We start from the raw sequence: 12924 nt of genomic DNA on the forward strand, positions 1-12924 counted from the left end.
AACAATATTTTCACATAAGCGCAGCAATGTGTAGTAGGCTACACGCAAATGTTTGTTCCATAATGCAATTGGTGAGAGAACACGGCTGTCAAAAGGGCACATGCGAGTGGTTTCATGTGACAGAGATGGAAATGTAGAAAGAGAACAGATCTAATATGATTGTGCCTTTGGCTACTGGACAATGAAAGAAAAGTGATATAAAATAATTGCCTTTGTGGATATGGTCAGATTTTTGCTCGACTACTTTTAAGCAAGGTAAGACGTGCCTCGTATTAAAACGTTCAGGTTTCAAACAATTAAGTATATGTTTTCAAAATGCATACTGTCTCAAGCTCATTGCAAAGTGGTGTGTGTGATGCGCTGATGAAACCTGTCTACCGTTGCCTATGCATTTGCTGTTTGAGATACTGAAGCAGCAGCTCCCGTGCTGTTTTGACAGATTTTCTGCTCAAAGGCTCTGTATCTGTACGTGTGTGATGAATAAGATACGTAACGAATATACTGTACACGTGCCAATTTAATTCCACAACAGTATGCAAATTAACCTATAGACCGATAAGCACTATTTCGCAATGGGATTTTTTCTTATTCTCCCAGAATTTGCCAGCGGCAATTTTATTTATCAGCGTTTAAAAAAACCTTTATCTGCCAGAAGCCGGCTACTACCAGTTAACGGAAACACTGCTAGAGGTAGTCCAGAGTTAACTTACTGTATTACTGCTGCTGTTTTCATTATTTGTTACTTTTATTTTCTGCTTATCTATTTTCTTTTTTTACTTAATTTTCTTCTCACACCATTGTTGGTTAAGGGCTTGTAAGTAAGCATTTCACTGTAAGGTCTACACCTGTTGTATTTGGCGCATGTGACAAATATAATACAGTTTTGTTTGTGTACTTTGGCATAAAGACATCCAAATGACATACAATATACAGCCTACAGAGGTATCACCATGGATTCATTGATTATCCAAGCCCAATATCACATTACTTTTGTTGGCTACCTTTTAATTGAACAGCGACCCAGCTTCTGCCCCTTCATGTCCTAGATTCCTCAGTTGCAGTCAGTGGAACTCTCGACGGGGTCAGTGGCTGATGTTTGTCATTCCAACAGGATCTAACTCTCCAGGACATCTCTCCAGGACTCTGCATCTGAAATAGCACCCTATTCCCTATATATTACACTACTTTTGACCGGGCCTGCATAATGCTCTGGTCAGTAGTAGTGCATTATATAGGGAAAAGGGTGACAATTTGGACTTGTCCCAGGAACGTTCCTTGATGTTGTATTATGTTTTTGTCTCCTCTCCTAGCGGGAAATCAAAGAGCCCAAGACCCTGCATATCTTTGGCAGTGTTCCCAAGATGGTTGGGTTAGAGATTGTACCAGCTGGTAAGGAACTTAGCTAGTATTTATTTGACTTCACTTACTCCGAGCAGATGCTGCAACGACAAGTATGTGTTCAGGGATTTTTCAACTATTGAAACTGTTGGGAAATCCGCCTCAACATTTTTTCAGGACGCTTTAGTCCAAACTTTTTATTTATTATTTTTTGAATAATTTGTAAATACATTTTCGGAATGTTAAAATGCTTTCAGTATAAACTTAAACCAGATATAAAGTATGTAGGAAAGATAATTCTCTCCACCAACAAGAGGGGTGTGAACAGTTTGTGTCATGAACAGTGCTTGTGCCCATAGAAATAGATGCAACGTGCACAACGAGGCGCCGGATGTTCCCCAATGCTGGAACGGGAAAGGGGATACCTAGTCAGTTGTACAACTGAATACCTTCAACTGAAATGTGTCTTCCGCATGGTCTTCCCTGTGGCTCAGTTGGTAGAGCATGGTGTGTGCAACGCCAGGGTTGTGGGTTCGATTCCCACGGGGGGCCAGTACAAAATGCATGAAATGAAATGTATGTATTCACTACTGTAAGTCGCTCTGGATAAGAGCGTCTGCTAAATGACTAAAATGTAATGTAAAATAATGGCACTATACAGTGCATTTGGAAAGTATTCAGACCCTTCACTTTTTCCACATTTTGTTACGTTTCAGCCTTATTAAAAAATGTATGGGAAAAAAATACATTGATGAAATGTAAAAATAATACCCCATAATGACAAAGCGAAAACAGGTTTTTAGAAATGTTTGCTTATTTATTAAAATGTTACAAACATGCATTATTTACATAAGTATTCAGACCCTTTGCAATGAGACTTGACATTGAGCTCCTGTTTCCATTGATCATCCTTGAGATGTTTCTAAAACTTGATTGGAGTCCACCTGTGGTAAATTTAATTGATTGGACAATATCTGGAAAGGCACACACCGGTCTGTATAAGGCCCACAGTTGATGGTGCATGTCAGAGCAAAAACCAATTATGAGATCAATTGCAGTGGTTGAAAAAGTACCTAATTGTCATACTTGAGTAAAAGGAAAGATACACTTTTACTTGAGTCATTTTTCTTTTAAAAAAAGGTAAGTTATCCAGTAAAATACGACTTGAGTAAAAGTTTAAAAGTGTATGTTTTTAAATGTACTTAAGTATCAGAAGTAAATGTAATTGGCTAAAATATACTTAAGTATGAAAAGTAAAAGCATAAAAAATGTCATTCTTTATATTAAGCAACCCAGACAGCACTTTAAGTTTTAATTTACGGATAACCAGGAGCACACTCCAACACCCATTTACAAACAAAGCATTTGTGTTTAGTGAGTCTGACATATCAGAGGCAGTAGGGATGACCAGGGAGGTTCTCTTGATATGTGTGTGATTTGGACTATTTTCCTGTCCTGCTAAGCATTCCAAATGTAACGAGTACTTTTGGGTGTCAGGGAAAATCTAAGTAAAAAGTACATTTTCTTTAGGGATGTAGTGAAGTAAAAGTAGTCAAAAATATAAAGTACAGATACCCCAAAAACTACTTCAGTAGTACTTTTAACATTAAAGTATTTCTACTTCAGTACTTAACACCACTGGTCAAAGGAATTGTCTGTGGAGCTCTGAGACAGGATTGTGTCGAGGCACAAATCTGGGGAAGGGTGCCAAAACAATTCTGCAGCATTGAAGATCCCCAAGAACACAGTGGCCTCCATTATTCTTAAATGGAGGAAGTTTGTAACAACCAAGATTCTTCCTAGACCTGGCCGCTTGGCCAAACCTGAGTAATCGGTGAAGGGCCTTGGACGGGGAGGTGACAAAGAACCTGATGGTCACTCTGATAGAGCTCCAGAGTTCCTCTGTGGAGATGGGAGAACCTTCCAGAAGGACAACCATCTCTGCAGCACTCCACCAATCAGGCCTTTATGGTAGAGTGGTCAGACAGAAGCTACTCCTCAGTAAAAGGCACATGACAGCCCGCTTGGAGTTTGCCAAAAGGCACCTAAAGGACTCTCAGACCATGAGAAACAAGATTCTCTAGTCTGATGAAACCAAGATTGAACTCTGGCTTGAATGCCAAGCGTCACGTCTGGAGGAAACCAGGCACCGCTCATCGCCTAGCCAATACCATCCCTAAGGTGAAGCGTGGTGGCAGCATCATGCATAGGGGATATTTTTAAGCGGCAGGGACTGGGTGACTAGTCAGGATCGAGGGAAAGCTGAACAGAGACAAGTACAGAGTTTCTTAACCTGCTCCAGAGAGCACAGGACCTCAGACTCGGACTAAGTTTCACCTTCCAACGGGACAGTGACCCTAAGCACACAGCCAAGACAACGCAGGAGTGGCTTTGGGACAAGTCTCAATGTCCTTGAGTGGCCCAGTCAGAGCCCAGACTTTCCCTATATGTTGCTATGTGCATAATAGCAAAGTTAACCAGCATATTGGTGTTGTGAACTAAGAGGTGGAGGCAGCAGCGGGGTGAAGAGACGAGAAAACACTTTTTGCTCTAATTGACTGAAAATTGAGGCAAGAGGAAACTCCAACTTAATTAGGCCTATAATCAATAGCATAACTGTTAAACGTGCCTTGTTTTTTAAATCATCCATATATATCTACAGAAATAAGACAGATCCTGCTTCTGTTGCCTGTTGAGTGTTTTGTTTAATGGCCTACTGATTTCTGTGAGCACCTAGCCTCACGCTACCACAATATGTTGGGTAAAGCAATTTCACAAATGCGGCTGTTTTAAATCTTTGCTATGCTGTAATAAAGGTTTACAAAAATAATTGTTTTAAGACTCTGGTATGATTTAATTTATTTAGTGTTTACAGCGTTCCAAACGGGTAGAACAATTATATTGTAATCTAACAGCACCTGTTTGACACAATACTCATGCAGCACTTGCTCCTATACCCTCCTTTTATCTGGATCTCCAGTAGTTTCCACAACAAATTCAAATGTCTTCCACACATCTGACTTTCCCTCCTGAGCAACCAGTAAACATTCCCCCGTTTTCAAGTTTGTTTTTCACGTCCTCCACATTCATTTTGCTGTCACGGTGTTGGGAGTTTTTAACCAATTTGTTGATGTGATTATGATAGTCTATAGGTCAGGTCTATTGGTCATGTGGATGCAATGCATTGTGTAAACAGAGCAGGGGTTGATGGAATAGAGAGGGAATTGTTATCCTAAACAATTTCGGTAACAGAACTTTTCAGTCAGAGGAACAAGTAAGAAATTAAACGGCTATACTTATGTTGCAGCTTCAGCACTGGCAGAACGATGAACACTTGCTTTGCTGTAGTGCCTGCTCACTGCAGCAGGGAGAGGAGAGAGAACATGTGCCAGTCACACAGGCGCTCTCACACTAATTTTCTTTAACGCAGCGTGGCCATTGGGCTTCCTCTTGAGTCGTTTGTGTGTCCTTTTAATTATTTCAACAGTGTCCTGATAGCACCGGAGAAGCTCAGTGCATATGTGCATTTCATTCAAACACAGTGTGTCTATACACGTAAAAATACACTGTTTTAAAATGTCTACCAATGGATTGGTTGAAAGAACAGACTACTCTCGGTGGACCAAGATTTTTCTATTATATCTAATCATGTTGACATAAGATGATGATGAATACATTGGCCAATTATTTACATCTTGGCATGCTGTAAAATATTAGTTTTTTTTTTTAAGAGTTCCACTTTTTCGTCCCTCATTACCTCAATTACTATGATACTCCCTTCACTGTGTTCATTGGCTGCACTAATTGCAGTGTTTGTTTACATAACCTGGTTCAATCATTTGCCATGTAACCCTGAAGAAGGCACTGCGTGCCAAAACGTTGGTTGCTATACCCATTAAATGTTTTGGACCATACGTTTTTGGCGCATATGTGTGCAACGTTTTTTTCCCAATATTTTTTTGGGGGGGGGAAATACAAGTTGCGTAATGTCAATTTCCTCTCTTGTGTTACATGAGAAGACGATGGGTTGAATAAAAAGCAGCGTCACCTGAAGGCCCAGGCCTTCGCCATTAAGATGCGACCACGCAAGGAGACCCTGGAGGTCAACTTTGTGAGTGTCACCAGTTAACTTCCTCATCTGTGTCTGTCTATTATTCTATAATCTCAAGTTTTGTAAGTGTGTTGATTTCCACTTTTCTTCTCTGTCTATTGTTCTACTCACTCACAAATTAATCACTAGTGGACAATGGCGCCAAACATGTTTTTAGCTACATGGACCACTTTTTGAATGTAATCATTTGACTGATTTATTGTTCTGGTTTATTGTCCTGTTCTAGATCCCCCAGATTGACCTGTACATGTGCCTGATGTGTGGGCGAGGCGACGAGGAGGATCGCCTCCTGCTGTGTGACGGCTGTGATGATAGCTACCACACCTTCTGTCTGATTCCGCCCCTACAGGATGTCCCCAAGGGGGACTGGCGATGCCCCAAGTGTGTCGCTGAGGTATGGAACTCTGGTGACTCTTCCACTACCCAATCCGAAGCCGATTCCTCACTTGAGAAACATACATGACAGCTAACTTGATGGAAGGTTTTTGCAGAAGTTGTTTGAGTTATAATAATTTCTTTATTGTGTCCCTTTCGGAAAATGTATCTTTCATCACAAACAGCACAACATCACCATATTTAGTGCATAAATACATACAAAAATGTAAATCACAAGGAGAATTACAACAAGAAAAAAAACATGGATACAGTTCACACCTGCCTACAGCGTGTTACAATTTTTTCTCCGTATGATTAGGTTGTAGTGTTTGTCAAGCTGTGATGATATGGAAGTGAAGGACTGATATACAGAACCAGTCTAAAGTTTGGACATACCTTCTCATTCAAGGGTTTTTAATTTTCACTATTTTCAACATTGTAGAATAATAGTGAAGACAAACTATGAAATAAGACTAATAGAGATCAAAAAAGTGTTAAACAAATCCAAATATATTTTATATTTGTGGTTCTTTAAAGTAGCCACCCTTTGCCTTGATGACAGCTTTGCACACTCTTGGCGTTCTCTCAACCAGCTTCATGAGGTAGTCATCTGCAATACATTTCAATTAACAGGTGTGCCTTGTTAAAAGTTAATTTGTGGAATTGATTTCCTTCTTAATGCGTTTGACCCAATCAGTTGTGTTGTGACAAGGTAGGGGTGGTATACAGAATATAGCCCTATTTGGTAAAATACCTAGTCCATAATATGACAAGAACAGCTCAAATAAGCAAAGAGAAATGACAGTCCATCATTACTTTAAGACATGAAGGTCAGTCAATGCGGACAATTTCAAGAACTTTGAACGTTTCTTCAGATGCAGTCGCAAAAACCAAAAAGCGCTATGATGAAACTGGCTCTCATTAAGACCGCCACAGGGAAGGAAGACCCACAATTACCTCTGCTGCAGAGCATACGTTCATTACAGTTAACTGCACCTCAGATTGCAGCCCATATAAATGCTTCACAGAGTTCAGGTAACAGACACATCTCAACATAAGCTGTTCAGAGGAGACTGCATGAATCAGGCCTTCATGGTCAAATTGCTGCAAAGAAACCACTAATAAAGGACACCAATAAGAAGACTTGCTTGGGCCAACAAACATGCGCAATGGACGTTTGACAGGTGGAACTTTATCCTTGTTTCTGATGAGTCCAAATTGAGATTTTTGGTTCCAACCGCTGTGTCTTTGTGAGACGCAGAGTAGGTGATTGGATGATCTCTGCATGTGTGGTTCTCACCGTGAAGGAGGATGTGTGATGGTGTGGGAGTGCTTTGTTGGTGACACTGTCTGTGATTTATTTAGAATTCAAGGCACACTTACCCAGCATGGCTACCACAGCATTCTGCAGCGATACGCCATCCCATCTGGTTTGCGCTTAGTAGGACTGTCATTTGTTATTCAACAGTTCTATGACCCAACACCTCCAGGCTGTGTAAGGAATATTTGTCCAAGCGGGAGAGTGATGGAGTGCTGCATCAGATGACCTGGCCTCCACAATCACCTGACCTCAACCCAATTGAGATGGTTTGGGATGAGTTGGACCACAGTGAAGGAAAAGCAGCCAACGAGTACTCAGTATATGTGGGAATTCCTTCAAGACTGTTGGAAAATCATTCCAGGTGAAGCTGATTGAGAGCATGCCAAGAGTGTGCAAAGCTGTCATCAAAGCGACGGGTGAAGAATCTCAAATATACAATATATTTTGATTTGTTTAACACTTTTTTTGCATACTACCTGATTCCATGTTTATTTCATAGTTTTGATGTCTTCACTATTATTCTACAATGTAGAAAATAGTAAAAATAAAGAAACTCTTGAATGAGTATGTGTCCAAACTTTTGATTGGTTCTGTACATAAATCATGTTGAGGACTATGGGATGGGGTGATGTTTTCTCACTGGCTGTCTCACCCCGTTTCACCCTACAGGAGTGCAGTAAGCCGCGGGAGGCATTTGGCTTTGAGCAAGCCGTGAGGGAGTACACCCTCCAGAGCTTTGGAGAGATGGCTGACCACTTCAAGTCAGACTACTTCAACATGCCCGTGCACGTATGTATCAAAATCAAACGGTCACCTTGAGTTATAGGCAAGAATCAAAAAAATAAACTATGCTTTTGGAATACATATGTTCAGGTTAGGTCTGTATCTCAAAATCAAGTCCGATGCAGTCAACCCACTTTCTTTGGGAGAGGTTTTCATCGTTCATGCTGTTTTGAAGTTGAACATCTAAACTTTCTCTCCCACTAATGCCCAATAACATGTAAACAATGCATGTGTTTGTATTCTCTTTTCTCTGCACCCCCAGATGGTGCCTACAGAGCTGGTGGAGAAGGAGTTCTGGCGTCTGGTGAGCTCCATCGAGGAGGATGTCATTGTGGAGTATGGCGCTGACATCAGCTCTAAGGAGGTGGGCAGTGGCTTCCCCGTCAGGGACGGCAAGAGACGGCTACTGGGAGACCAAGAGGTAACTGCACCAACTTGGACAAAGGACCCAGGCTCTTTCTCGTTAGTCTTTCGCCGCCTTTTCAAAACGCATTGGAGGTGAAGATCCGTTGTTCCTACATTCGGTCCTTGTCCTCTAATTCCTTTTATGGAGTAGAGAGAGGGACACAAGGAATCGTGCTAAGATTGAGAAAGAGCTACGGTATGAAATCCACGCCCTTAATGGCTTTTATGTTACTTATGACCAGTAAGTAACTTCCATCACCTCTGTCTTGTTCTTCTGTAGGAGTACGCCAACTCAGGCTGGAACCTGAACAACATGCCAGTTTTGGAGCAGTCGGTCCTTACCCACATAAACGTGGATATCTCTGGCATGAAGGTGCCCTGGCTCTACGTGGGCATGTGCTTCTCCTCATTCTGCTGGCACATCGAGGACCACTGGAGCTACTCCATCAACTTCCTGCACTGGTAAAGTAACAAACAGAAATGCCTTGTCCTAAATCGACCACTTGCCCAATTATTGAGTAATACTGTTTATTTTAGTCCAAAGGACATAAATAAAATGTCTAACACAGTCCTCAGTGGGAAGAGACCAACAAACACATGTACAAAACAATGTAAACCATATACAATGTTGCAATGGGTCGTAGATACAATTGTACTCCCCATCTTCATTCGTCTGACTGTCTTCTGTCTCTCTCTCTGTGTGCCTCTCGCTCTGTCGCTCTCTCAAATTAAAATTCAAGCTGCTTTATTGGCATGAAAAACATTGTCAATATTGCCAAAGCAACAATGTATACAATATACATTGTAATAAAATTATAAAGAATAATAATATAAAATGGTAGTAAATAATAATAAAAAAATTAAATACAAAAATTATAATATAATGGTAACAGTCAATAGTAGAAATGTACTAAATATAAAAATGGAAATATGGAAAATGAAACTATAACTAACTTATAACTAAATAACGGTCATCTTCACCATTACATCAGTACTACAACTACCATCGTCATTACTACTACTACTACCACCACCATCATTAAACTGCTATCATTACCATTACCACCCATACCACTACTATTTGGAATGATAAACAACAATAATAGTAATAACAATAATAGTAATAATAAGTTACTGCTTACTATGCAGATGTTATTATTCAGTGTCCCTCAGGCTATGGCAGGCAAATACATATTTGGCTGCAAGAGAAGCCATTGCTCCTTCGCCTATGAGTATTTTTAGTTTTTCCTCTGGGTTTAAATAAGTTAAAATTTGGAATAAATGTAGTCATTTCTGTGAATAAGGAATCTCTTTGTGAGGAATATTTATCACAGTAAAGGAGAAAGTGCATCTCTGTCTCTAGTTCCCCTGTCGTGCAGTGACCACATACACGCTCCTCTCTGCTTCGTATCTCTGACAGAATAGAGATAATCAGCCAATTCATATTCTCTGTTTAGGGTCAGATAGCAATTTAGTCGGCTTTGGGATTTTGTTTAGTTTTTCCAATGTTGTAAATATGAGTCCTTTGATTGGTTCATGATTTTGTTTATTGGAATTCATTCTTTTGAAGCAGTGCTGGTGTCAGCTTGGTTGGTTATGTCCAACACCAGCTGACTGAGAGCGCTCGTTTCTGGGCTCAGCTCCTGGGCTTGAAGTGCTTTAAATTGCAGACTTGAATTTGGACTTGAATTTAGATGTAGCCAAAATTGTTATTATCTTTTCTGTATTTTCATTACCACTGGAAAGCGGCCCAATTCTGCCCTACATGCATTAGTTGGTGTATTTCTATGGACTTGTAGAATTTTCCGACAGAATTATGCATGTAGGGCTTCAATAGGATGTTTGTCCCACATTTTGAAGTCTAGTTTATTGAGTGTCCCCCAAACCTTACTTCCGTAAAGAGCTATTGGTAGGATTACGCTGTCAAATATTATGGCCAAATTCTAATTAGGATTAGGATTTGGATTTTTAATTATTTCATTTTTATTGCATACAATGCTCTGCAGGCTTTTTCTTTGAGTGCATTCACTGCTGTATTAAAGTTTCACGACGCAGATATGGTCAGTCCAAGGTTGGTGTAATTTTTAGTGTGTTCAGTTATGGTGGTGTTCAGGGTGAATTTATATTTGTGTTTCTGACATCAGTTTTTTTTGGGGGGGGGGGGGGAGAATCACGATTTTTGGAAATGTACCGCCAGGGCCCAATTATGGCAATATTGCTCTAGAATGTTAAGGTTCTGTTGAAGACCATCTTTCGTTGGTGATAGAAATACCATGTCATATGCATATAGCAGGTATTTTACCTCTGTGTCAAATGGTGTGAGTCCTGGGGCTGGAGAATGTTCCAACATGTCTGCTAATTCATTGATATAAATGTTGAAAAGATTTGGACTCAAACTGCAGCATTGTCTCACACCTCGACGTTGTGAAAATAATTCTGTTCTTTTGGTTTTTGATTTTTATTGCACACTTGTTTTCTGTTTACATACATTTTATTAAGTCATACACCTTACCACCAAGCCCACTTTGGAGAATTTTGTAGAATAGTCCTTCGTGCCAAATATAATCAAATGCTTTTTTTAAAGTCAATAAAGCAAGCAAAGATTTTGCACTTTTTTTTTTTTTTTTTTGGTGGACGTGTTTATTAATTAGTGTGTGTAAGGTGTGTGTGTGTGTATATATGGTCAGTAGTGCGATGGTTAGGGAGAAAGACAATTTGACATTTGCTTATTACATTTTTTTCTTGAAGAAAGGTTTGAATTCTTGAATTCAAAATGCTACAGAAAACCTTTCCCAAGTTGCTGTTTACGCAAATTCCTCTAATGATTTGTCTCCACTTTTGTGGATATGGGAGATGAGCCCCTGGTTCCAGACATCAGGGAAGCAGCCAGAAGTAAAACCATGTTGAACGATTTAAGCACAGCATTTTGCAACTCAGGTGTGCTGTTTTTCAGCATTTGATTTCTGATATCTAGACCACAAGCCTTCTTTGATTTTATAGATTTGAGCTTTTCATTTAGTTGTTGTTGAGTAATCTAATGGATTTGGGTTGTTTTTAATGACTGATTCAAGGATGTTCAATTTTTATTTAATTTCTAATTGGTTCTGTTGTAAGTGTTTTTGTATAGATTATCAAAATACGTTTTCCAAATTCCTTCATCTTGTATGGCTATTCTTGTGGCTTTGTCGTGCGTATGGTTCCACATGTCCCAGAAGTGATTTTGGTCAATTGCGTTTTCAAGTGTCTTATTGGTATAATTCAATTTCTTGCATTTCAGTGTATGTTTATGCTGTTTCAGAGTTTCAAAGTATTCATAGCGTAGCTCTGGGTTGTTTTGCTGCTTATGTTTTTCATTTGACATTTGTCTTAGGTGTTTTGTAATTGTTTTACATTCCTTATCAAACCATTTTTCAGAAACATTTTGTTTTTTGTTTCTGATGGTGCATTTCTTTGGTTTTCTCAAACTTGTTCTTGCATTGGAATCTCCACAAAGAAGCACTTTACCCTCTGCCTGAAATGTAATGATTTCTGTATGGAGATTGTCAAAAACTGATCATCATAATATGATGAATCTGAAGGAGGAGCATAAGCTGCACATATGTATACATCATTGTCACAATAGATTGTACCTTTGTTAAGTTTTAGCCAAATGTGATTAGTACCATTTTTTTCATTTCATTCAGTGCTGCTTATGCCAAATGATGATTCCACCTGAGTCTTAGCCCCGTTTCAACAGTTTTATGTTTGATTGATGGTAGTAAACTTTCTCTATAGCCTGAGGGACATTGAGTATCTATCTCTCCACGACACCATGTTTCCAGTAGGATTATGATGTCCTGTCCCTTGATGTTTTTAATCAATTCTGGATTTGTCTCTCGCTCTCGCTCTCTCTAGGGGGGAGCCTAAGACGTGGTATGGTGTCCCGGCCCACGCGGCAGAGCAGCTGGAGTCAGTGATGAAGAAGCTGGCCCCAGAGCTGTTTGACTCTCAGCCTGACCTGCTGCACCAGCTTGTCACCATCATGAATCCCAATGTCCTCATGGAGCACGGCGTGCCTGTATGTAGTGTGTTTTCATCAGTGGCTGTATGTTTCAAGTGATTCAAAATACAACTGTTGATCTAGGAACAGTTTTGCCTGTTGGATCACAATGAATACGTTTATATGGACAGGGGTGGGGATCTGATCCTGGATGCTTGAATCATACTGCCCCTTGCCCCTTTTTACACAGTGGTGTGAAGTACCTAAGTAAAAATACTTCATAGTGCTACTTAAGTCGTTTTTTTAGGTTATCTGTACTTTACTATTCGTATTTTGGACTACTTTTGAAAATCGTTTACTTTTTACTCCATACATTTTCCCTGACACCCAAAAGTACTTCTTACATTTTTGCTTAGCAGGACAGGAAAAGGGTCCAATTCACTCACTTATCAAGCGAACATCCCTACTGCCTCTGATCTGGCAGACTCACTAAACACAAATGCTTAATTTTGTAAATTATGTCTGCGTGTTGGAGTGTGCCCCTGGCTGTCCATATTTATAAAAAAAAAAAAAACTGTGCTGTCTGTTTTGCTTAATATAAGAAATTTGAAA

General features: G+C 39.8%; 1 protein-coding gene across 7 annotated transcripts in view; it reads left to right on the plus strand.

Moving 5' to 3' along the window:
• Positions 1-12924, plus strand: part of LOC106575952 (lysine-specific demethylase 5A) — a 49759-nt gene that overhangs the window by 11610 nt on the left and 25225 nt on the right. For 5 of the 7 annotated variants that reach the window (XM_014152718.3, XM_014152722.3, XM_014152720.3 and 2 more), the window contains exons 6-12: positions 1311-1389; positions 5355-5449; positions 5676-5843; positions 7815-7934; positions 8191-8349; positions 8614-8795; positions 12228-12390. In XM_014152718.3, coding sequence (XP_014008193.1) covers positions 1311-1389; positions 5355-5449; positions 5676-5843; positions 7815-7934; positions 8191-8349; positions 8614-8795; positions 12228-12390 — 966 coding nt within the window. The remainder of the gene's footprint in view (positions 1-1310; positions 1390-5354; positions 5450-5675; positions 5844-7814; positions 7935-8190; positions 8350-8613; positions 8796-12227; positions 12391-12924) is intronic. The other 2 variants (XM_014152719.3, XM_014152721.3) reach the window with 1 other exon arrangement.

This window comes from Salmo salar, chromosome 17, assembly GCF_965601325.2.
Source record: "Salmo salar chromosome 17, fSalSal1, whole genome shotgun sequence".
Taxonomy (NCBI): domain Eukaryota; kingdom Metazoa; phylum Chordata; class Actinopteri; order Salmoniformes; family Salmonidae; genus Salmo; species Salmo salar.